At 51.4% G+C, this 25,464-nt stretch overlaps 1 protein-coding gene across 3 annotated transcripts in view; it reads left to right on the top strand.

Moving 5' to 3' along the window:
* Window positions 1–25,464, top strand: part of LOC138260900 (extracellular matrix protein 2-like) — a 295,282-nt gene that overhangs the window by 242,317 nt on the left and 27,501 nt on the right. For all 3 annotated transcript variants that reach the window (XM_069209384.1, XM_069209381.1, XM_069209383.1), the window contains one exon: window positions 17,654–17,793. In XM_069209384.1, the coding sequence (XP_069065485.1) occupies window positions 17,654–17,793 (140 nt within the window). The remainder of the gene's footprint in view (window positions 1–17,653; window positions 17,794–25,464) is intronic.

Raw genomic sequence — 25,464 nt, forward strand, 5'->3', positions numbered from 1 at the left:
AAAAGAAGATGAACTCGCTGAGAGCGGCGCGAGACCGCTTGCTGAAGCCCCGCTCCACTTCTGGCTAGGTTGGCGGAGTATTCAAGCAGAAACTCCGCGAGCAGTCGGATCGCTCAGCCACCACAAAGCGCTTATATCGCATAACAGATCGGCAAAGCGTAATATTATAATGACATGGAAAAAACACTTATCTCGAGCTCCTGCAGCAGCAAAGAAAGAGAAAGGCCTATTGTGACTGCAGTTTATGTAGGGAATGGAGCCCTATGATTGGAGGAGACCTTGGACTGCTGGGGTTCATGGGATATGCAGATTAAAGTTTGACTAGTGTTTATTGGCTGCTCTATGTTTAATCAGAAAAGAAAGAGAAGCGTCATCCTGGCCTCCGTGTCCTTAATAGAATCTGATATTTTCTACATTTATTTTTCAAAACTCCGCCCCCAAATTGGCAACAAGTACAAATGCGATATTACATGTCTCCTGGATTATTTAATTGGGCACAAATTGACTACATTTTAAAATACCTTGTTAGGTGAAGACACCTTCTGCAGATAAATGCTTGTATTTAGCAAACTCCAGAGTATAATATCATCAAGATAACTCTGGGGGTTAACGCACGTGCTTCAGAGATCTGTGTACAGACCCGTCACAGGCTTGACCCATTCTAGACAGCACAGAGGGTAACGCGCCTGCTGCATAGCATCGTGGAACAGATTTCTCTGCGGGATAATGCGTTGGCTGTGGACTTTCTCATGTTAGTAAGGGATATATAAACGGTTATTGGCGTAATGAAGCACATATACATCTGGCTTTCTTATGGTGGATAAGAAGTCCAAGCTCTGACATACAGAACTTGGAATACTCAAAAATCTGCCCCCACCTCATAGTTTAGCTCAGGGCCTTGTGAAATGAGACAAGCTGAAGCCCAGGGTGAGATTCACACAAGGAGTGCTGCGGTCTCTTTAAGGCCCACATGTACAAAAGGAATTTGCATTTCCTAAGGGGCCAAATTGCAATTTCGGTGCATTAAGAAATGCAAAACAGCCTTTCCAAATGTACAAAAGTGCTCAGTGGCGTCCCAAACTGTGATCCTACCCAGTAGAAATCACATTTTGAGGGTGCCGAAATAGGAAATCGCCAATACTGATTTCCTATTTGTGATTTCCTAACCACATGCCCGTAGCATTTCCTACATATGAAAGGGGTGTTTAGGAACTGCTATTACCATCGAATCTAGGGCCAGGTGTATCAAGCCGTTTTACAGGTCGCAAACGGCCATTGGTAACCCATTCACAATTGGGAAGCGGTTCCCAAGGGACCCCCTTCTTCTTTGCCAATGGGGGTGCAAACACTTTTTAAGAGCACTGCCTACTCTTACAAAATGAAAAGTAAACTTTTCAGTTTTCTTTCTGTAATGCATCCCATTTTCCTTTAAGTAAAACAGGCTGTATTACAAAATTTAAAAAAATAGGTTGCTGTATTGAAAAGCTGTCACAGACATGGTGATCTGCTGACCCCAGCAGGCCTCCAACACTGTGATTGTGGCCATTCACAAATGGGTCGCAAATTGTGACCTGCCTCACGAATATTAATGAGGTAGGTCCCTTGCGACCCATTGGGGAACTCTAAACAATGTTTAACACACTGTTGTACAAGCAGTTTGTGATTTCCTAATAGCAAATCACAAAAACTTGCTATTAGGAACCTGCAAATCTTGAGCTGCCTACATCTGGGGCCACATGTACACATTCGGAATTGCGTTTCCCTAATTGCATGCAATTCCCGGTGTGTCGCAAATAGACCTGCCTCATTAATGTTAATGACGTAGGTCGCAATTTGCGACCCACGTGGAATCGCAAAAATCACAGGGATGGTGGCCTGCTGGTGTCAGCAGACCACTATGTCTGTGGTTGCTTTCAAAGAAAGCAATCTTTTTTTTTTTTACAAGCACCCTGTTTTCCTTACAGGAAAACAGGGTGCGTTTAAAAAGAAAAAAATGAAACGTTTCAGTTTCATTTTTTAAGAGTATGCAGCGGTCCGCGTGAACACTGCCTGCTCTTAAAAAACATTTTTGCATGCATTCAAAAAGGGGAAGGGGTCTCTTTAGTATTCAAACCCCTTTGTGAATGGGTTAGTACCAAGTTGAAATTAGTGTTAACTGCAATTGTTTTGTGACCGCATTCACGGTCACCAAACAATGATACATACCATTTAGATTCGGTATTAGGAAGGGACGCCCTGAACGCGCCCTTCCTAATACTGAATCACAAAACCCAAGTTGCGATTCGGTAACAAGTTACCAAATTGCAGTTTGGACTTTGTACATCCCAAAAAGCATTGTTCCAGGCGCAAACTGCCTGATTCGGCGATTCGGCCCCTTTGCGACTAGAGAAATGCTTCGTACATCTGTCCCCGGCCCCTAATCTGATGGTACCCAGATGCAGTTTTTTTTAATGCACCCAAAACACCGTTTTTATAGTGCCATGTACAGCGCTCACTCAACCAAGGGCGTAGGAGCGCTTTACATGAGCGCCCCTCTCTGGTTGAGAGAGGGCTTGGGCCGGTAGCTACCAGCGGCTTAGCATTGCCACAATTGCAGTTTCCTGTTAGGAAATGCGACTCCGTAGGAATTGTTATTAAAAAATTGCAATTTTCTTACATTCTATGTTACGTTTCCTAAACAGCGATTCCTTAGGATTCCTATTTAGGAAATGCGAAATTGAACTTTTGTACACATGGGGCCATATGTACGAACACTTTCTCCCATAGACACAGAATGGGTAAAAACCTTTGCTACATCTGCCCCTGGTCCTCAGAGAGGCATTTGTGGGGGGCCCCACAGAACTGAAAGCAAGAGACCTCCCCACCAACCCCTGCAGCTCTGAATGCAAAGCACACAAGATGGGGGCGCCTGAATGTGCACCTCCCCCCTTCCAGGGGGGCAAAATCAATCCATTCCATTGGGTTCAGCAATGGCCCCCAGGTCTGCTGTCCAGATGAACCCCCTCTGCTCACCAGCTGGGGTGACCAAAACTCGCCTGAATCCCCCCAAACCTGAAATGTATCCTTTCACGGAGAGCAACCCCTGCTCCGTCCAGATGAACCCCCTCTGCTCACCAGCTGGGGTGACCAAAACTCGCATGAATCCCCCCAAACCTGAAATGTATCCTTTCACGGAGAGCAACCCCTGCTCCGTCCAGATGAACCCCCTCTGCTCACCAGCTGGGGTGACCAAAACTCGCCTGAATCCCCCCAAACCTGAAATGTATCCTTTCACGGAGAGCAACCCCTGCTCCGTCCAGATGAACCCCCTCTGCTCACCAGCTGGGGTGACCAAAACTCGCCTGAATCCCCCCAAACCTGAAATATATCCTTTCACGGAGAGCAACCCCTGCTCCGTCCAGATGAACCCCCTCTGCTCACCAGCTGGGGTGACCAAAACTCGCCTGAATCCCCCCAAACCTGAAATGTATCCTTTCACGGAGAGCAACCCCTGCTCCGTCCAGATGAACCCCCTCTGCTCACCAGCTGGGGTGACCAAAACTCGCCTGAATCCCCCCAAACCTGAAATGTATCCTTTCACGGAGAGCAACCCCTGCTCCGTCCAGATGAACCCCCTCTGCTCACCAGCTGGGGTGACCAAAACTCGCCTGAATCCCCCCAAACCTGAAATGTATCCTTTCACGGAGAGCAACCCCTGCTCCGTCCAGATGAACCCCCTCTGCTCACCAGCTGGGGTGACCAAAACTCGCCTGAATCCCCCCAAACCTGAAATGTATCCTTTCACGGAGAGCAACCCCTGCTCCGTCCAGATGAACCCCCTCTGCTCACCAGCTGGGGTGACCAAAACTCGCCTGAATCCCCCCAAACCTGAAATGTATCCTTTCACGGAGAGCAACCCCTGCTCCGTCCAGAAGCGGCGGCTGCATGAGATCACACTGAGATCTGAAGTGAGTGAATGTTTAATACAAAAAAGGGAATATTAACCTGTGCACAAATTAAAAAACTCAGACACTTAAGGGACCCATTAAAACCCTTTTCACGAGTGAGTGAGCAAACAATTCACCAGTGAGTGACTTCTCCCGCAGATTCCTCCGAAATGGGCGGTGTTTACGTCAGTCCTCCACTCTCTATCTTATCCTAGGTGAGTGACTGAAAGATTGAGGGACTGAGAGAGCGAGTCACTGATAGAGTGAGTGACTGAGTGAGTGTATGAGTGAGTAACTGAGCAATCGAAGGACTAAGAGTCAGTCAGTGAGTGAGTGCCAGAGTGTGTGACTGAGCAGTTGAGAAAATAAGCGATTAAAGGGCTGAGTGGGTGAGTGACTGAGACATTGAGACTCTGAGTGAGTCAGTGCAAGAGTGAGTGTGTTGGTGAGAGAGTGAGTGACATACTGAGCAAGTGAGGGTCCGAGTGAGTGTGTGAGCAATCGACAGACTGGGTGATCGAGGGGCCCAATGAGTGAGTGACTACGTAACCGACTGACTCAGTGATTGGGGTACAGAGTGTCTGAGCAAGTGACTAAGAGGCTGAGTGAGTCATTGAGTAAGAAAATGTGCGAGTGAGTGACTGACGGATTGTGGGACTGAGTGAGTGAGTCACTGCACGAATCCGTGACTTGATGAGAGAGTAAAAAATTGTCTCAGCGAGTGAGTGACAAAGATCGAAGGACTTAGCGATGGAGCCACTGAGCAAGTGTCTGAGTGAGCGATCGAGAGAACGAGCGATCAAGGATCCGATGAGAGAGAGAGTGAGTGACTGGGCAAGTCAGAGGCTGAGTGAGTGAGTCACTGAGAAGTGACAGCTGTTCTTGAGCATTTCGTGCCCTAGACCTGTGAGCCCGGGCCCAGAAGTCAGTAGTGAAGCCCTAGGGTTGTGCGCCTTGAAGCTACCTGTCTGGAGCGTTGCACTTTAAAGTTGCGCAGCGCTTTACACAAAGTGTACGATAAATTGCACATGTAAGTGTGCTCCCAACCTCTTGTTCTTCCTCTCTCTCTCTCCTGCTCCCCCTCTTCTGGGGATGAATAAAAACCCCAGACTCCCAGGCATGACGAGCCCGGGACCACAAGAACGCGCGGGTTTATCCAGAAATGCGTCCGGGCGCTGCTCCTCCACATGCCGGAGCTTCGCCCTGTTGTCTTTGGACGCCGCGCTCCTCCGCTGGGGGATCGTCTTCCCGTCAGCGATATTTCCAGCCCCGCCACCTCCTTTCACGTCTCGAGTGTGGGTCTGTCGTGGGAAGTGCGCGCCAAGAGGTGGCCACTGGGCACCGCGGCGCTGCCAGGCCAGGAGGCGCAGCAGGGGCCCTTGTGCAGGGTGAGGTGCAGGCCGCCTCTCTGCACCTCACAAATCCCGCCACCCCCTTTTGCCCCCCTGAGCCTGGATCTGTCGAGGGAAATGTGCGCCAAGAGGTGGCCACTGGGCACCGCGGCGCTGCCAGGCCAGGAGGCGCAGCAGGGGCCCTTGTGCAGGGTGAGGTGCAGGCCGCCTCTCTGCACCTCACAAATCCCGCCACCCCCTTTTGCCCCCCTGAGCCTGGATCTGTCGAGGGAAGTGTGCGCCAAGAGGTGGCCACTGGGCACCGCGGCGCTGCCAGGCCAGGAGGCGCAGCAGGGGCCCTTGTGCAGGGTGAGGTGCAGGCCGCCTCTCTGCACCTCACAAATCCCGCCACCCCCTTTTACGCTTCGAGCCTGGATCCGTCGAGGGAAGTGAGGCGCCAAGAGGTGGCCACTGGGCACCGCGGCGCTGCCAGGCCAGGAGGCGCAGCAGGGGCCCTTGTGCAGGGTGAGGTGCAGGCCGCCTCTCTGCACCTCACAAATCCCGCCACCCCCTTTTACCCCCCGAGCCTGGATCTGTCGAGGGAAGTGTGCGCCAAGAGGTGGCCACTGGGCACCGCGGCGCTGCCAGGTCAGGAGGCGCAGCAGGGGCCCTTGTGCAGGGTGAGGTGCGGGCCGCCTCTCTGCACCTCAGACATCCCGCCACCCCCTTTTACGCTTCGAGCCTGGATCCGTCGAGGGAAGTGAGGCGCCAAGAGGTGGCCACTGGGCACCGCGGCGCTGCCAGGCCAGGAGGCGCAGCAGGGGCCCTTGTGTAGAGCGGGGTGCAGGCCGCCTCTCTGCACCTCACAAATCCCGCCACCCCATTTTGCCCCCCTGAGCCTGGATCTGTCGAGGGAAATGTGCGCCAAGAGGTGGCCCCCTGGGCACCGCGGCGCTGCCAGGCCAGGAGGCGCAGCAGGGGCCCTTGTGCAGGGTGAGGTGCAGGCCGCCTCTCTGCACCGCACAAATCCCGCCACCCCCTTTTACGCTTCGAGCCTGGATCTGTCGAGGGAAGTGTGCGCCAAGAGGTGGCCCCATGGGCACCGCGGCGCTGCCAGGTCAGGGGGCGCAGCAGGGGCCCTTGTGCAGGGTGAGGTGCAGGCCGCCTCTCTGCACCTCACAAATCCCGCCACCCCCTTTTCCGCTTCGAGCCTGGATCCGTCGAGAGAAGTTTGCGCCAAGAGGTGGCCACTGGGCACCGCGGCGCTGCCAGGCCCGGAGGCGCAGACTGAGGTGCGGGCCGCCTCTCTGCGCCTCACACACCCCGCGTCACTGAGGGATGGGGAGGTCTCGCCTGCTGCTTTCATTTATTTTTAGGTCTGGCCTTTCAGCCAGCTCTAGCTGTCTCGCCAGAATATTTTAAAAAAACATGCATAATATAAATATGTAGAGGGGCTTTTGGCCAGTAGGCCTCACCCGCCAGTCCAGGAAAAAAAGTGGTTGAAATTGTGTTTTTTAATTTCATTTTTGTATTGATGTAAATACCAGATACTTATTTGCCTAATGTTTGGGTGCCCAGTTAAATGTTGATTTATTTTCTTCTCTTTTGTGAAGTTGTTGTTACAAAGTGTAGGAAGTTGGCTCTGTATATACTATATAAAAATGAGATATAGTGTGCACAGAGTCCAGGGGTTCCCCAGAAGCTTGACAGGGGCAATAATAGATATTACTAATGATCTATTTTGTGGTAGTATGGTCGAGCAGTAGGCTTATCAGAGGGTAGTGTTAAGCATTTGTTGTACAGAAAACACACACTCAATGGCTTAACTTAGTTTATATAACAAAATTATATTTTCTTAATTTATTTTTAGAACCACAAGATTCCAGTTGCAGGTAAGTACTTGAATAGGTTCATATTTCACACATGTATCAACAGTAGTTTGTTTGAAATCGATAAGTTATATAGTTTTTAAAATATTGGCAATAATCTTTTTTTAAACTTGACACTGTGCAATTTTCAGAAATGGTTCCTGGGGGGAAGAAAAGTTATATCGATTTGCAGGTAAGTACAAGACTTACAGTTCCAGTCTCTGGGGTTAGGAAGTCCACAGGTCGGGGTTCAAGTTAACCCCAAACACCCACCACCAGCAACACGGGGCCGGCCGGGTGCAGAGGTCAAAGTTTAGGCAAAATTAACATGGGCTCTTATGGAGACAGCGGGCACTTGGTTTTAGATCTGCAGGCAGGTATCTACCTGTGACTTTGGAGGACAGACCTGGGGGGTTTAGAGGAGCACGGGGGCCACAAGTAGGCACCAAACATACACCCTCAGCGGCACTGGGCCGGCGGGGTGCAGGGTGCAAAAAATATGTCGGGTCTCCAATTATTCTCTATGAGGGGACCCCAGGGGTCACTCAGAGGCTACAGGCGAGGTCCAGGGGTCGTTTCGGGCAAAACACAGGCTGGACAGGGAGGAGGGGGTGCCTGCTGAACATAGCTGCACCAGGGGTCGGTTTCTCCAAGGCCTGGGGGCTGCGGGTGCAGGGGGTCTTTAGGCGACAGATATCTTCGTCCGGAGCTTTCGCGGTCAGGGGGGTCCTCGGGATTCCCTCTGCAGGCGTCGTAATGAAGGGGTCAACCCAGGGTGGGCACTTGCTCAGAACGTCCTGGGGATCCTCTCTAGCTGGTTGAACCACCTGGTCACGGGCCATGGGTGTCGGGTGCAGAGTGGTTATGACTCACGCATTCGAAGTGAGGTTGGAGTCCTTAGTTGTTGTTTTCTTCTTGGACAGGGCCGCTGTCCACTGGAGATCTTTTTGGTCCTTTTTGGTACAGGTCAGTCCTCTGGAGCTTGGTAGAAGTCACTGATCCCACTGGATACGTTGCTGTTCTTTTGCAGGTTCTTTGAAGCACAGGAAGGCCGGTAGGGCTGGGGATAAAGCAGTTGTCGTCTTCCTCCTTCTCTACTGGGGGTTTCAGCTAAGCAGTCCTTCTTCTTGCCATGTCACTAGGAATCTAGTTGAGCTGGGTTCAGGAAAGCACTTAAATACAAGATTTAGGGGTGTTACAGGGGTCAGAGGGCAGTATCCAATGGCTACTGTCCCTGAGAGTGGGTGCACCCTCCTTGTACCCACTCCCTTTGGGAAGGGGGACACAGGCCTAACCCTATTGGTCCCTGTCCTCCAAACCATGATGGAGGATTCTGCAGGGAGTGGGGTCACTTCAGCTCTGGACACCTTTGGGGTGGCCCCAGCTGAAGTGGTCACTCCTCCTTGTTTTTCTGAAGTTTCCCACTGAACTTGCTGTCAAAAGTGGGCTTTGTCTGGGGGCAGGCATCTCCACTAGCTGGAGTGCCCTGGGGCACTGTAACAGGAGGCCTGAGCCATTGAGGCTCACCGCCAGGTGTTAAAGTTCCAGCAGGGGGAGGTGTGAAGCACCTCCACCCAGAGGAGGCTTTGCTTCTGAGCTCAGAGAGCACAAAGGCCCTCACCCCTGGGGGTCAGAAACTCATCTCTCAGTAGCAGGCTGGCACAGACCAATCAGTCCTACACTAGAGGATTGGGTAAAATACAGGGGGCATCTCTAAGATGCCCTCTGTGTGCTTTTTAGAATAAACCCAACACTGGCATCAGTGTGTGTTTATTGTGCTGAGAAGTTTGATACCAAACTTCCCAGTATTCAGAGTAGCCATTATGGAGCTGTGGAGTTTGAAATGTCAAACTCACAGACAATATACTTAAAATGGCCACAACTGTACTTACAATGTCTAAGAATGGACTTAGACACTGTAGGGGCATAGTGCTCCTGCAGCTATGCCCTCACCTGTGGTATAGTGCACCCTGCCTTTGGGCTGTAAGACCTGCTAGAGGGGTGACTTACCTATGCCACAGGCAGTGTTTGGTGGGCCTGGCATCCTGAGGGGGATGTCATGTTGACTTTGCCATTTTCTCCCCACCAACACACACAATCTGCAATGGCAGTGTGCATGTGTTAGGTGAGGGGTCCATTAGGGTGGCACAACACATGCTGCAGCCCTTAGGGACCTTCCCTGGTCACAGAGCCCGTGGTACCACTGGTACCCTTTACAAGGGAATTCTCTGTGTGCCAGGGGTGTGCCAATTGTGGAAACAATGGCACCTTTTTGGGGAAAGAACACGGGTGCTGGGGCCTTGTTAGCAGGGTCCCATCACTCTCTCAGTCAAGTCAGCATCAATATCAGGCAAAACGTGTGTGTGGGGGGGGTAACTGCAACAAGGGCCAGTTCCATACATCAGGTCTTCAAGTGACATAAAAATGTAGCTGCCTAGGACTTGAATTCTTGGTCAGATTGTGATTTATTCTGGTCTCTTTCACAAATAGGAATGATAAAATGTATGTCACCCCTGAAAGGTTTAGTCTTTAAAAAATCAACAGGTCAACAAGCTTCTTCAGTGGTTATCTTTAATTTAAAGTTATTATTGCAAACGTACGGCAGCCGCAGATAGAAGCTCCTGAGTTCACTTGTTTTTCACTTTTTATGTTCGTGGCACTTGCTTGCAAAAAATATAACCATTGCGCAAGCTTGCCACTGCTAGACCTATTCACTTTGCCAATGCTTGTTTAAAAAGCTAATAGTTTTGTGTGTCATCCTTCAACCAAGCTCAAATGGTGTTTGAGAAACAAACAATCTGACAAATTCAAGGTTGATTCAAATAAGTTACTTGAATAAAAGGATGATGTCTTCCAGCTTCTGCTGCACCAATCAGGTGTCGCGATACGCCAGATTGTAGGAGGCGGCTCCATGAATGACGACTTTTGTGGGCATCAGTGTCCACATTCTACTGCAGCATTTGCTGTTGTACTGCTCTTCCTGCTGACCTGCAGTGCCCGGGGTTAGATACTTTCTAGTGCAGCATCTGCAGTGTCCTGATGAGTCCTGCTCACCTTCACGGCATGGTGAATGCCGTGCCTGGGGTTAGATACATTCTAGTGCAGCATCTGCAGTGTCTCGGTGAGTCCTCCTCACCTACCTGGGACGGTGAGCGCGTGCCCGGGGTTAGATACATTCTAGTGCAGCATCTGCAGCGTCCCGGTGAGTCCTGCTCACCTACACGGGATGGTGAACGCAGTGCCCGGGGTTAGATACATTCTAGTGCAGCTTCTGCAGCATCCCGGTGAGTCCTCCTCACCTACACGGGATGGTGAACGCAGTGCCCGGGGTTAGATACATTCTACTGCAGCATCTGCAGCCTCCCGGTGAGTCCTGCTCACCTACACAACACAGTGAACACCGGGCCTGGGGTTAGATACATTCCAGAGCAGCATCTGCAGCGTCCCGGTGAGTCCTGCTCACCTACACGGGACAGTGAATGCCGTGCCTGGGGTTAGATACATTCTAGTGCAGCATCTGCAGCATCCTGGTGAGTCCTACTCACCTACACAGGACGGTGAACGCCGTGCGTGGTGTTAGATACATTCTAGTGCAGCATCTGCAGTGTCCCGGTGAGACCTGCTCACCTAAACGGCTCGATGAACGCTGGGCCTGGGGTTAGATACATTCTAGTGCAGCATCTGCAGCGTCCCGGTGAGTCCTCGTCACCTACACGGCATGGTGAACGCCGTGCCAGGGGTTAGATACATTCTAGTGCAGCATCTGCAGTGTCCCGATGAGTCCTCCACACCTTCACGGGACGGTGAACGCTGTGCCCGGGGTTAGATACATCCTAGTGCAGCATCTGCTGCGTCCCAGTGAGTACTCTTTACCTACACGGCACGGTGAGCGCCGTGCCCGAGGTTAGATACATTCTAGTGCAGCATCTGCAGCGTCCCGGTGAGTCCTTCTCACCTACACGGCACGGTGAGCGCCGTGCCCGAGGTTAGATACATTCTAGTGCAGCATCTGCAGCGTCCCAGTGAGTCCTGCTCACCTACACGGCACGGTGAACGCGGGCCTGGGGTTAGATACATTCTAGTGCAGCATTTGCAGTGTCCCGGGGAGTCCTGCTTACCAACACAGGACGGTGAATGATACATTCTAGTGCAGCATCTGCAGCGTCTCTGTGAGTCTTCCTCACCTACACGGGGCTGTGAACGCCGTGCCTGGGGTTAGTTACATTCTAGTGCAACATTTGCAGCATTTCAGTGAGTCCTCTTCACCTACACAGGAGGGTGAATGAAGTTCCTCGGGTTAGATACATTCTAGTGCAGCATGTGCAGCATCCCAGTGAGTTCTCCTTACCTACACGGCACGGTGAACGGTGTGCCTGGGGTTAGATACATTCTGGTGCACCATCTGCAGCATCCCGGTGAGTCCTCCTCACCTACGCAACACAGTGAACGCTGTGCCCGGGGTTAGATACATTCTAGTGCAGCATCTGCAGTGTCCCAGTGAGTCATGCTCACCTACACGGCATGGTGAACGCCGTGCCTGGGGTTAGATACATTCTAGTGCAGCATCTGCAGTGTCCCGGTGAGTCCTGCTCACCTACACAGGAGTGTGAACGCCATGCCTGGGGATAGATACATTCTAGTGCAGAATGTGCAGTGTCCCAGTAAGTCTTCCTCACCTACACAGGAGGGTAAACGCCGTGCCCGGGGTTAGATACATTCTAGTGCAGCATCTGCAGCGTCCCGGAGATTCCTGCTCACCTACACAGCACAGTGAACACCAGGTCTGGGGATAGATACATTCTAGTGCAGCATCTGCAGCGTCCCGGTGAGTCCTGCTCACCTACACGGGACAGTGAATGCCGTGCCTGGGGTTAGATACATTCTAGTGCAGCATCTGCAGTGTCCCGGTGAGTCCTCCTCACCTACCCGGGACGGTGAGCGCGTGCCCGGGGTTAGATACATTCCAGTGCAGCATCTGCAGCGTCCCGGTGAGTCCTGCTCACCTACACGGGATGGTGAACGTCGGGCCTGGGGTTAGATACATTCTAGTGCAGCAGCTGCAGTGTCCTGGTGAGTTCTCCTCACCTACACGGGACAGTGAGAGCTGTGCCCGGGGTTCGATACATTCTAGTGCAGCTTCTGCAGCATCCCGGTGAGTCCTGCTCACCTACACGGCACGGTGAGCACCGTGCCTGGGGTTAGATACATTCTAGTGCAGCATCTGCAGTGTCCTGGTGAGTCCTGCTCACCTACACGGCACGGTGAACGCCGTGCCCGGGGTTATATACATTCTAGTGCAGCATCTGCAGCGTCCCGGTGAATCCTGCTCACCTACACGGGACGGTGAACGCCGTGCCTGTGGTTAGATACATTCTAGTGCAGCATCTGCAGCGTCCTGGTGAGTCCTCCTTACCTACACGGGAGGGTGAACGCCGTGCCTGGGGTTAGATACATTCTAGTGCAGCATCTGCAGCATCCCGGTGAGTCCTCCTCACCTACACGGGATGGTGAACGCCGTGCCAGGGGTTAGATACATTCTAGTGTAGCATCTTCAGTGTCCCGGTGAGTCCTGCTCACCTACACGGCACGGTGAACACCAGGCCTGGGGTTAGATACATTCTAGTGCAGCATCTGCAGTGTCCTGGTGAGTCCTGCTCACCTACACGGCACAGTGAACACCAGGCCTGGGGATAGATACATTCTAGTGCAGCATCTGCAGCGTCCCGGTGAGTCCTGCTCACCTACACGGGACGGTGAATGCCGTGCCTGTGGTTAGATACATTCTAGTGCAGCATCTGCAGAGTCCTGGTGAGTCCTCCTCACCTATACGGGCCGGTGAACACCGTGCCTGTGGTTAGATACATTCTAGTGCAGCATCTGCAGCGTCCCCGTGAGTCCTCCTCACCTACACGGGACGGTGAACGCCGTGCCTGTGGTTAGATACATTCTAGTGCAGCATCTGCAGCGTCCTGGTGAGTCCTCCTTACCTACACGGGAGGGTGAACGCCGTGCCTGGGGTTAGATACATTCTAGTGCAGCATCTGCAGTGTCCCGGTGAGTCCTCCTCACCTACACAGGACGGTGAACGCCGTGCCAGGGGTTAGATACATTCTAGTGTAGCATCTTCAGTGTCCCGGTGAGTTCCTCCTCACCTACACGGGACGGTGAACGCCATGCCAGGGGTTTGATACATTCTAGTGTAGCATCTTCAGTGTCCCCGTGAGTCCTCCTCACCTACTCGGCACGGTGAACACCAGGCCTGGGGTTAGATACATTCTAGTGCAGCATCTGCAGCATCCCGGTGAGTCCTCCTCACCTACACGGCACGGTGAACGCCGGGACTGGGGTTAGATACATTCTAGTGCAGCATCTGCAGTGTCCGGTGAGTCCTACTCACCTACACGGGACGGTGAACGCCATGCCAGGGGTTTGATACATTCTAGTGTAGCATCTTCAGTGTCCCCGTGAGTCCTCCTCACCTGCACGGCACGGTGAACACCAGGCCTGGGGTTAGATACATTCTAGTGCAGCATCTGCAGCATCCCGGTGAGTCCTCCTCACCTACACGGCTCGATGAACGCTGGGCCTGGGGTTAGATACATTCTAGTGCAGCATCTGCAGCGTCCCGGTGAGTCCTGCTCACCTAAATGGCTCGATGAACGCTGGGCCTGGGGTTAGATACATTCTAGTGCAGCATCTGCAGCGTCCTGGTGAGTCTTCCTTACCTACACGGGAGGGTGAACGCCGTGCCTGGGGTTAGATACATTCTAGTGCAGCATCTGCAGTGTCCCGGTGAGTCCTCGTCACCTACACGGCATGGTGAACGCCGTGCCAGGGGTTAGATACATTCTAGTGCACCATCTGCAGCATCCCAGTGAGTTCTCCTTACCTACACGGCACGGTGAACGGTGTGCCTGGGGTTAGATACATTCTGGTGCACCATCTGCAGCATCCCGGTGAGTCCTCCTCACCTACGCAACACAGTGAACGCTGTGCCCGGGGTTAGATACATTCTAGTGCAGCATCTGCAGTGTCCCAGTGAGTCATGCTCACCTACACGGCATGGTGAACGCCGTGCCTGGGGTTAGATACATTCTAGTGCAGCATCTGCAGTGTCCCGGTGAGTCCTGCTCACCTACACAGGAGTGTGAACGCCATGCCTGGGGATAGATACATTCTAGTGCAGAATGTGCAGTGTCCCAGTAAGTCTTCCTCACCTACACAGGAGGGTAAACGCCGTGCCCGGGGTTAGATACATTCTAGTGCAGCATCTGCAGCGTCCCGGAGAGTCCTGCTCACCTACACAGCACAGTGAACACCAGGTCTGGGGATAGATACATTCTAGTGCAGCATCTGCAGCGTCCCGGTGAGTCCTGCTCACCTACACGGGACAGTGAATGCCGTGCCTGGGGTTAGATACATTCTAGTGCAGCATCTGCAGTGTCCCGGTGAGTCCTCCTCACCTACCCGGGACGGTGAGCGCGTGCCCGGGGTTAGATACATTCCAGTGCAGCATCTGCAGCGTCCCGGTGAGTCCTGCTCACCTACACGGGATGGTGAACGTCGGGCCTGGGGTTAGATACATTCTAGTGCAGCAGCTGCAGTGTCCTGGTGAGTTCTCCTCACCTACACGGGACAGTGAGAGCTGTGCCCGGGGTTCGATACATTCTAGTGCAGCTTCTGCAGCATCCCAGTGAGTCCTGCTCACCTACACGGCACGGTGAGCACCGTGCCTGGGGTTAGATACATTCTAGTGCAGCATCTGCAGTGTCCTGGTGAGTCCTGCTCACCTACACGGCACGGTGAACGCCGTGCCCGGGGTTATATACATTCTAGTGCAGCATCTGCAGCGTCCCGGTGAATCCTGCTCACCTACACGGGACGGTGAACGCCGTGCCTGTGGTTAGATACATTCTAGTGCAGCATCTGCAGCGTCCTGGTGAGTCCTCCTTACCTACACGGGAGGGTGAACGCCGTGCCTGGGGTTAGATACATTCTAGTGCAGCATCTGCAGCATCCCGGTGAGTCCTCCTCACCTACACGGGATGGTGAACGCCGTGCCAGGGGTTAGATACATTCTAGTGTAGCATCTTCAGTGTCCCGGTGAGTCCTGCTCACCTACACGGCACGGTGAACACCAGGCCTGGGGTTAGATACATTCTAGTGCAGCATCTGCAGTGTCCTGGTGAGTCCTGCTCACCTACACGGCACAGTGAACACCAGGCCTGGGGATAGATACATTCTAGTGCAGCATCTGCAGCGTCCCGGTGAGTCCTGCTCACCTACACGGGACGGTGAATGCCGTGCCTGTGGTTAGATACATTCTAGTGCAGCATCTGCAGAGTCCTGGTGAGTCCTCCTCACCTATACGGGACGGTGAACACCGTGCCTGTGGTTAGATACATTCTAGTGCAGCATCTGCAGCGTCCCCGTGAGTCCTCCTCACCTACACGGGACGGTGAACGCCGTGCCTGTGGTTAGATACATTCTAGTGCAGCATCTGCAGCGTCCTGGTGAGTCCTCCTTACCTACACGGGAGGGTGAACGCCGTGCCTGGGGTTAGATACATTCTAGTGCAGCATCTGCAGTGTCCCGGTGAGTCCTCCTCACCTACACAGGACGGTGAACGCCGTGCCAGGGGTTAGATACATTCTAGTGTAGCATCTTCAGTGTCCCGGTGAGTTCCTCCTCACCTACACGGGACGGTGAACGCCATGCCAGGGGTTTGATACATTCTAGTGTAGCATCTTCAGTGTCCCCGTGAGTCCTCCTCACCTACTCGGCACGGTGAACACCAGGCCTGGGGTTAGATACATTCTAGTGCAGCATCTGCAGCATCCCGGTGAGTCCTCCTCACCTACACGGCACGGTGAACGCCGGGACTGGGGTTAGATACATTCTAGTGCAGCATCTGCAGTGTCCGGTGAGTCCTACTCACCTACACGGGACGGTGAACGCCATGCCAGGGGTTTGATACATTCTAGTGTAGCATCTTCAGTGTCCCCGTGAGTCCTCCTCACCTGCACGGCACGGTGAACACCAGGCCTGGGGTTAGATACATTCTAGTGCAGCATCTGCAGCATCCCGGTGAGTCCTCCTCACCTACACGGCTCGATGAACGCTGGGCCTGGGGTTAGATACATTCTAGTGCAGCATCTGCAGCGTCCCGGTGAGTCCTGCTCACCTAAATGGCTCGATGAACGCTGGGCCTGGGGTTAGATACATTCTAGTGCAGCATCTGCAGCGTCCTGGTGAGTCCTCCTTACCTACACGGGAGGGTGAACGCCGTGCCTGGGGTTAGATACATTCTAGTGCAGCATCTGCAGTGTCCCGGTGAGTCCTCCTCACCTACACGGGAGGGTGAACGCCGTGCCAGGGGTTTGATACATTCTAGTGCAGCATCTGCAGCATCCCAGTGAGTACTCGTCACCTACACGGCACGGTGAACGCCGTGCCTTGGGTTAGATACATTTTAGTGCAGCATCTGCAGCGTCCCGGTGAGTCCTGCTCACCTACACGGGACGGTGAACGCCGTGCCTGTGGTTAGATACATTCTAGTGCCGCATCTGCAGCGTCCTGGTGAGTCCTCCTTACCTACACGGGAGGGTGAACGCCGTGCCTGGGGTTAGATACATTCTAGTGCAGCATCTGCAGTGTCCCGGTGAGTCCTCCTCACCTACACGGGACGGTGAACGCCATGCCAGGGGTTAGATACATTCTAGTGTAGCATCTTCAGTGTCCCGGTGAGTCCTCCTCACCTACACGGCACGGTGAACACCAGGCCTGGGGTTAGATACATTCTAGTGCAGCATCTGCAGCATCCCGGTGAGTCCTCCTCACCTACACGGCACGGTGAACGCCGGGACTGGGGTTAGATACATTCTAGTGCAGCATCTGCAGTGTCCGGTGAGTCCTACTCACCTACACAGGACGGTGAACGCTGTGCGTGGCGTTAGATACATTCTAGTGCAGCATCTGCAGTGTCCCGGAGAGTCCTGCTCACCTAAAGGGCTTGATGAACGCTGGGCCTGGGTTTAGATACATTCTAGTGCAGCATCTGCAGCGTCCCGGTGAGTCCTGCTCACCTAAACGGCTCGATGAACGCTGGGCCTGGGGTTAGATACATTCTAGTGCAGCATCTGCAGCGTCCCGGTGAGTCCTGCTCACCTACACGGGAGGGTGAACGCTGTGCCAGGGGTTAGATACATTGTAGTGCAGCATCTGCAGCGTCCCGGTGAGTCCTCCTCACCTACACGGGAGGGTGAACGCCGTGCCTTGGGTTAGATACATTTTAGTGCAGCATCTGCAGCGTCCCGGTGAGTCCTGCTCAGCTACAAAACACGGTGAATGCTGCGCCCATAGTTAGATACATTCTTACTGGAGCACTTGCAGACTGCTCGCATTTTTTGTCTGTAGGATTTGATACATTGTTACAACACACCTTGTCTTCTGTGCTATTGTGTGTGAAAAAGTGACTGAATGCTCCTCCTGCTCTCACAAGCACTCCCTGACTCCCTTGCACCTGCAGGAGCTACACCTGGACAATAACCGCATCGAACAGGTGTCCGAGGGCCTCCTGAACAAGACCATGAACCTGACGGCGCTGGTGCTGAGCAACAACCGGCTGCAGGAGGACCGCATCGCCCCGCGCGCCTGGATCGACCTCCCGTAAGTCCACTTCCGGGATCCGGTGATCTCCTTGCATGCAAAGCTAAAAGATCAGTTCTAATGTATATGCATTTCATTATTATTATTAACTTACTTTATATTGAGCATGAATCACCCTGGAAGGAGTATCTCGACGCGGAGCAGATCACAGGCAAAGAGGAAACTGCAAGAACAGTACAGTCTTGAGCAATTTTCTAAATTTGAGATAATCAGTGCACATTCGAATGTGAAGAGGCAACTCATTCCAGGAAAGAGGAGCTGGGTGTTGAAAAGACCTGCCCCCTGCTCTGGACCCATCACCCGCGGGACAGTAAACTGAGCTTTATCGTTGGATCGTAGGAGTCTGACTGGCTGATAATAAATGAGTTTTGAAGATAAGTAGCTGGGACCTTTCCCTATCAGAGAGTACTGTGTTACGCAACAAATGTGAAGAATAATCCTTTTCCAGACTGGTAACCAATGCAATGGACCCAGCAGGGGAGCGGAAGCAGCCCCAAATGGAAGGTTGCAATGTGTTGGCCATCTTGGAGTGGTAAAAACAATGATACACTATGCACAATACCGTTCCAAGAAGACCGCTCAATAAACCTTGCATTGAGCTGCCATCTTAAAATATTAAAGTGCAAAGCTTGTCACTGGTGTCCATGGAGCCAACATAATGTTTCTAAAAGGCTGATCACTTTAGAATGGTACAATAATGATACAGAACAGGCAATGCCATTTGAATATGACCACCCCGTTTAGAAGCTAACCGCAAGAGCCTCTATGTCTGTGTATGTATGTAGAGTTTCTTGTTTTCATTAGGATGGCCTGGCACACAGAGACATCTGCACATCCTCCTAAGAGGCCCCGGCAATGATCACCACACTGCAACTCGTCAACCTTTGTAGTTTGTGAAAGGAAGTAACCAAGACGAAAGTCCTTGCTTACCACTGTAATCTGTGGTACAGGATGCCTCTGATCAGGCATTAACAGTGTAATATCAAACCGCCCTGAAAGGCCTACTGGCTTTAACACATGATTTTCAAAATATATCACTCAAACCTGCTGCCTTTGTTGTAATTTTCATAACAAGCAAATCTGACTTGTGGCATCATATATAAGTTTTCCGAATGATCCTATAACACTCATTCACTGTATATCATTGACGTATCATCCTAACCAACTCACGTTTACTGAATTGAGCACCTGCTTTCCTGCCAGGAAACCATCATGAATGCAGTCATAAGAGTCCAAATATGTGCAACATTGGATTCTGGAAATAATATACAACCCATCTTAAAAGAGTTAACAGAGTTAACAAGGATTATGAGATTGCTTATCTTCCACCCGGGCATGTGTCAGAGAGGGAACCAGGAGTGTGAAATCAACACAAAAACCATTGCCTGCTACGGTGATCTGTGAGAATCCACATAGGGCAGTATCTGGGTGCAGGATTCAATAGAGTGTAATACTAACCCACCGTAAAGGCTTTGCGATATGTTTTTATTAATCAGTAAGTCAAGTTTGTTGTACATGTTTATAGTAAAGAAGTTTAGGGCTCTCGCCTCTGATATAACTTTTTAAACAAACCAATCACTGGATGGCCACCATAATGAACTCAGGACTACTGTGTCCTGCACAACTTTCCCACAAAGGAACTATTGGTGCAGAGTCATAAAACTACAACTAGGCAGTAAATCACTGTTGCAGAAACAATATGCAGCCCTTTCTAAAATGACATAAGAAGGTTTCTCAAAGCGCTGAGTTTGACACGAGGGGTAAACACTGCCAGGGCCCTTGCCCACTGTGGTATCTATGAGATTCCCTGTAACATATACCAGTCTACAAGTTGGTGGTGGTGATAATGCACCTTTAAAGGCCTATTAGCTTTACAAAAAATGCTGTTCACAATACACAAGTCAGACCTACTGCCTTTATCATTATGAATGGATCAGGCTGCCGTGTTGCGCATAAGCTTTCTCACAAGGCAAAATGAGGAGGCACTCCTTTCCAGATGAAGCAGACGACTTCTGTCCAATCAAAAGTTGTGCTCAACTGAATCAACATGTGGGCGAAGATAAGCCCCTCTCTTTTTCTTGAAGCACTACGGGCCTGATTTCTATCTTGGCGAACAGGTTACTCTTTCAGAAGCATGATGATTATTCCATCCGCCGTATTACAATCTCCATAAGATGATTATTCCATCCGCTGTATTACAATCTCCATAAGATGATTATTCCATCTGCCGTATTACAATCTCCATAACATTGTTATTTCATCCGCTCTATTACAATCTCCATAGGATGATTATTCCATCTGCTGTATTACAATCTCCATAAAATGATTATTCCATCCGCCGTATTACAATCTCCATAAAATGATTATTCCATCCGCTGTATTACAATCTCCATAAGATGATTATTCCATCTGCCGTATTACAATCTCCATAAGATGATTATTCCATCCGCCGTATTACAATCTCCATAAAATGGTTATTCCATCTGCCGTATTACAATCTCCATAGGATGATTATTCCATCCGCTGTATTACAATCTCCATAGGATATCATGGAATCATAATACGGCCGACGGGAAATCCGTTACATTTGTGACAGAGTAACCCCATCCGCCAAGGTTGAAATCAGGCCAAGGTTGAAATCAGGCCATTTGTCTTTTGACCACATAAAGTACAGCAACTGCTGCGTTGGTGAACTAGCCGCAAACATTGGCGGGGGAGGAGTGGGGGTTCAAAGCTCTGCCTAAAGCCCGGCTGCCTCTCTTGATTGACCAATGGTAGACATAAGGGCCTGGTGTTCTGTCTGTTTTCTTGTCACCTGTTTCGCCCAAGTTAATGGGAAGTCCTCTGTGGCTAAGTGTTGGCGCAGCTCGAGGACTGACACGAACGGCAGGGAGACATCAGCCCGGGCTCACACAACAGGACTTTTGCACATGTGTCTCATGGGGAGAGCACATTTCAACAGAGCACCTCGCCCACTCCACACATACAGCAAAATCATAGCGCACAAGGACCTGCTGTGAAGGACAGCAGGTGAAGACCCCCCACAAATCTTCCCACCAACAGGAATCCTCCCGTTCGTTCTCAGCTCATCTGAGGGGGTTCATGAGACGGCTCTTCCTACTCACTGGACAAAAACGCACTTGGACCCTCAGAAAGATAAATTGTACAGCGCCTAGAGACACAATGGGGCTCATTCTGAGCCTGGCGGGCGGCAGGCGCCGCCCGCCGGGCGGAAACCGCCGAAAGACCGCACCACGGTCAATAGACCGCATGGGTCATTTTGACTTTCCTGCTGGGCTGGCGGGCGATCGCCAGAAGATCGGCCGCCGGCCCAGCGGGAAAGCCCCTGCAACGAGGAAGCCGGCTCCGAATGGAGCCAGCGGAGTTGCAGGGGTGCGACGGGTGCAGTAGCACCCGTCGCGATTTTCACTGTCTGCATAGCAGACAGTGAAAATCTTTGTGGGGCCCTGTTAAGGGCCCCCTGCACTGCCCATGCCAGTAGCATGGGCAGTGCAGGGGCCCCCAGGGGCCCCACGACACCCGTTCCTGCCATCTTGTTCCTGGCGGGTTTTACCGCCAGGAACAGGATGGCAGGAAGGGGGTCGGAATCCCCATGGCGGCGCTGCAAGCAGCACCGCCATGGAGGATTCTCTGGCCCAGGGGAAATCCGGCGGGAAACCGCCGGATCCCCTTTTCTGACCACGGCTTTACCGCCACGGTCAGAATGGGCACTGAACACCGCCAGCCTGTTGGCGGTGCTTCCGTTGCCCGTGACCCTGGCGGTTTAGGACCGCCAGGGTCAGAATGAGGGCCAATATGTTATATGTATTTGTAAAGCGCACTATCACTTGCAAGGGTATCTGTTGAGGGCTAAAATACATAAACACCCACATTTAATAATGCTCAGTGGTGGGGGCGCTAATATTTTCAGATAGGGGTTCCTAGGGCCCCACTTAATTGCAGATTGAAGGGTCCCCATGTTCAGGGCCTCGCCTTGTGGGGACCAGTTGGCTCTGGTCTTTCCTACTGGGAGTACCCCATTTTCAAGCTAATTCCCTCCCAGCATGCCAGTGGCGTAACAAAGGCCCCGCAGCCCCTGTAGTCCAGGGGGCCGAGCTCCAGGGGGAGCCCTAAGCACAGTACCCTGGCCTGAGTGGTCCTGAGTGAGTCCGGAGCAGGGGGACCGCCATGTACTTCGCAGAGGGGTCCCCTCAAGTTTAGTTATACCACTGCGGTGTGCACAGGGGCCTCATGGCTCCGTCCACAGCACGGACTCTGAGGGTCCTTGGCCCAGGTCCGAGCCCAGCCGCTGCCGACTGGGGCTCCAGGCCCAGCAGCAGCCGGTACCAGGGGCGCGCCTGACTCCCCAGCTTTCCGCTCTGGGCACCTCCAGTGTTTGATGAGCTCTGGCTCAGGTTATTCTTGGACTCGGCCTCTGGGCTCCTGGCTCCGGGACTGTTGACAAGGGCCGGGCGGCACTTTCCAGCCAGTGGGAAGTGGATCCATGGTGAGGGGGAGCTCATAGCAATTTGGGGTGGAGGGCAGGGAGCTGTAGACAGCAGGCTTAGAGGCACAGGTTAGGTGACATAGCGCAAAGACGTGTCTCTATTATGGCGCTGCAGTGAGATAGTGTTTGCGACACAAACTGTGCAATAAATACCATATAAAACATGATTAAAACCCTTCACAATTCAAGAAAGTGCATTTTATGCAGAAGCATTTCAACTTACATCCATGAACTGAAAGGCTTTCCTTAAAAGTGTCAGTTTTCAAACATAAACTTAAGAATATTCATGCACGTCGGGCCCTGCATGCCATTGGTACATCTAGGCCTATATCTCAGTCCTTCTTTGTACTCAGTGGCCCACCGCACAACACACAAAAACAAGTTGATGGATTGAATGCTTGAATTAATCTGAGCCACTGGCAATTGCTTAGGCGGCATCCCAGTCCATCATTTTGATGCCCCCATACCACCTCAGTTTAGACCCAGTCATAAGCAAATCAGTCTTGATCCTGCTCCAACTGGAACAGTCCAGCCCGAACTGCCAGGCCAGGTCCTCTCTGAACCAGAACACAAGCGACCCAGGACACGTTTTGCCCTCGTTAGGCCTCAGGTATGGCTTGGGTCCCGTGGCACAGTGGGTCCAGGACCCATGTCTGGGCATGCCTGTGCACAACACAGTGCACCACAGCACTTCATCTCAGTGCACAGAGGCACACAGCACAGTGCTTCCATTATCCTAGCTCACAGAGGATCAAGCGTAGCGCTTCTTACATGACACCTGATAAAAGCTTGCACCACGTGCACTTTATCACAGCCAGTGAGAGCACCGGAAACATCTACACACGGGTTTTATTTGTTGAATTGTGGTCCCCTTATTCTGCATGTGAACTGCGAGTAGTAAAATTAGGAGTCCCCGAATTTATAGGGCAAACAGATGGACATAATTACTCCCACATATTCATAGACCTCTGAAGTTTTCCTGTGACACATCTCAGTCTACTTTCCATTTTGTGGCTTAGGACAGTCCTGAACAGTCCCAGCCAGCTATGCATACCAGTGGCCCCAGCCATTATGAACATCTGTGGCCCCAGGAAGTACAGGCATCAACAGACCCAGAAAGTACTGTGCACTAACTGTCCCAGACTTTAATGAACAGCAACCGAGTAGGTAGTAATGAACATCAACAGCGACAAGCAACAATGAACATCCATAGTCCCAAGCAGGACATGCATCTATGGCCCCGGGCAACAATGAACATCAATAGTCCCAAGCAGTACATTCATCAATGGCTCAAGGTAGGATTAAACATCAATAGTTCCAAGCAGTACATGCATCAGTGGCTCAAGGCAGGAATGAACATTGATGGTCCCGAGCAGTACATGCATCAATGGCTCAAGGTAGTGTCACGTAGGCTCTCATTATCCTGATGAGACTACTGGATTTGGGCGGCAGAATCACTTGCAATGTGGGGTACTGAGTCTGAACCCACTACAGGTGACACCTGTCGGCCTAATCCGGGTTTTGCTCCAGCTAACTAGTAGTGCCTCATCTCTACTCAAGAGCAGGGATGATTGGGCAACCAAGCGCATGACAAAATTTACTCCTCAGGGAAATCGTAGTCACTCAGATCGCATCTGTTTCTCTCAGTTACATTAGTCTCACATATACAAGGACAATCAGAGGCAGTGTATGTTTCAATAAGGTTTTAATTTAGCACCTGCATCTTAGATAACAAAGCATGTACTGCAATAACTAGGACGATAAAGCATGACAGGATTAAAATTGTGACAAGGTGAGTAAAGCATAAAAATAATGCTACCATATTGTCACCAGAATTGTTAAAATAATTCCTACCTAGGCTATATTAGAGCACAGAATGTTAAGCTCTAGTTCTGCCCTTCAGGTTTCCCTGGGAAGACATCATCCCCCATACCTGAGCAAGAGGCCTGTAGTCTACATAAGCAGCTGTAGCGAAGCACTCAGCAATCAGCATACAGTCGTGGTCATCTGGCTGGAATCTCCCTCTAACGTGAATAGGACAGAGAAGTGTTTTTATAATAAAACAGCTGATGTTCTCAGAAAATGTCCTTATGTAAGTATGTGTATGTTTCTATGAACACTAGAGACAAAGCATTACCATGTTTACCAGCAACCTATCTTACTGCAGCCTTGAAAAAAGCACAGGGTGAAAGAAATGTCTTGTTTAAGAACGCAGTGCTGACCTAGGCAAAGAACATCTAGATAGAGAGAAATAAAACAAGACCACAAATGTGACTATTGGTAAAATAATAAACAAGGCTGAATAAAATATTTCTAGGATAAAGTGCACAGAGGCAGGCCTAGTTCGCTAAAATAACGTGTATGAAGCTATAACTAAAATGGCTACGCAACAGTAGGATTGAACATCAGTAGTTCCAAGCAGTACATGCATCAGTGGCTCCAGGCAGGAATGAACATTGATGGTCCCAAGCAATACATACGTCAATGGCCCCAGGTAGGAATGAACATCAATAGTCCCAAGCAGTATATGCATTAGCGTGTCCAGGCAGAAATGAACATCAATAGTCCCAAGCAGTACATGCATCAATGGCCCCAGATAACAATGCACATCAATATTCCCAAGCAGTACATGCATCAACGACCCCAGGCATCAATGAACATCAATAGTCCCAAGCATTAGATGCATTAACGGTCCCCAGGCAGTAATGAACATCAGTAGTCAAAAGCAGTACATGCATCAATTGCCCCAGGTAACAATGAACATCAATAGTCCCAAGCAGGACATGCATCAACGGCCCCAGGCAACAATGAACATCAATAGTCCCAAGAATTATATGTATCAACGGCCCCAGGCAACAATGAACATCAATAGTCCCAAGCGGTATATGCATCAACGGCCCCAGGCAACAATGAACATCAATAGTCCCAAATATAATATGCATGAATGGCCCCAGGCAACAATGAACATCAATAGTCCCAAGCAGTACATGCATCAATGGCCCCAGGCAACAATGAACATCAGTAGTCCCAAGCAGTACATGCATCAACAGCACCAGGCAACAATGAACATCAATAGCCCCAAGCAGGACATGCATTAACGCCCCCTGGCAACAATGAACATCAATAGTGCCAAGCAGTACATACATCAGTGGCTCCAGGCAGGA

The sequence above is a fragment of the Pleurodeles waltl genome, chromosome 10 (genome assembly GCF_031143425.1).
Source record: "Pleurodeles waltl isolate 20211129_DDA chromosome 10, aPleWal1.hap1.20221129, whole genome shotgun sequence".
NCBI classification, from domain to species: Eukaryota; Metazoa; Chordata; class Amphibia; order Caudata; family Salamandridae; genus Pleurodeles; species Pleurodeles waltl.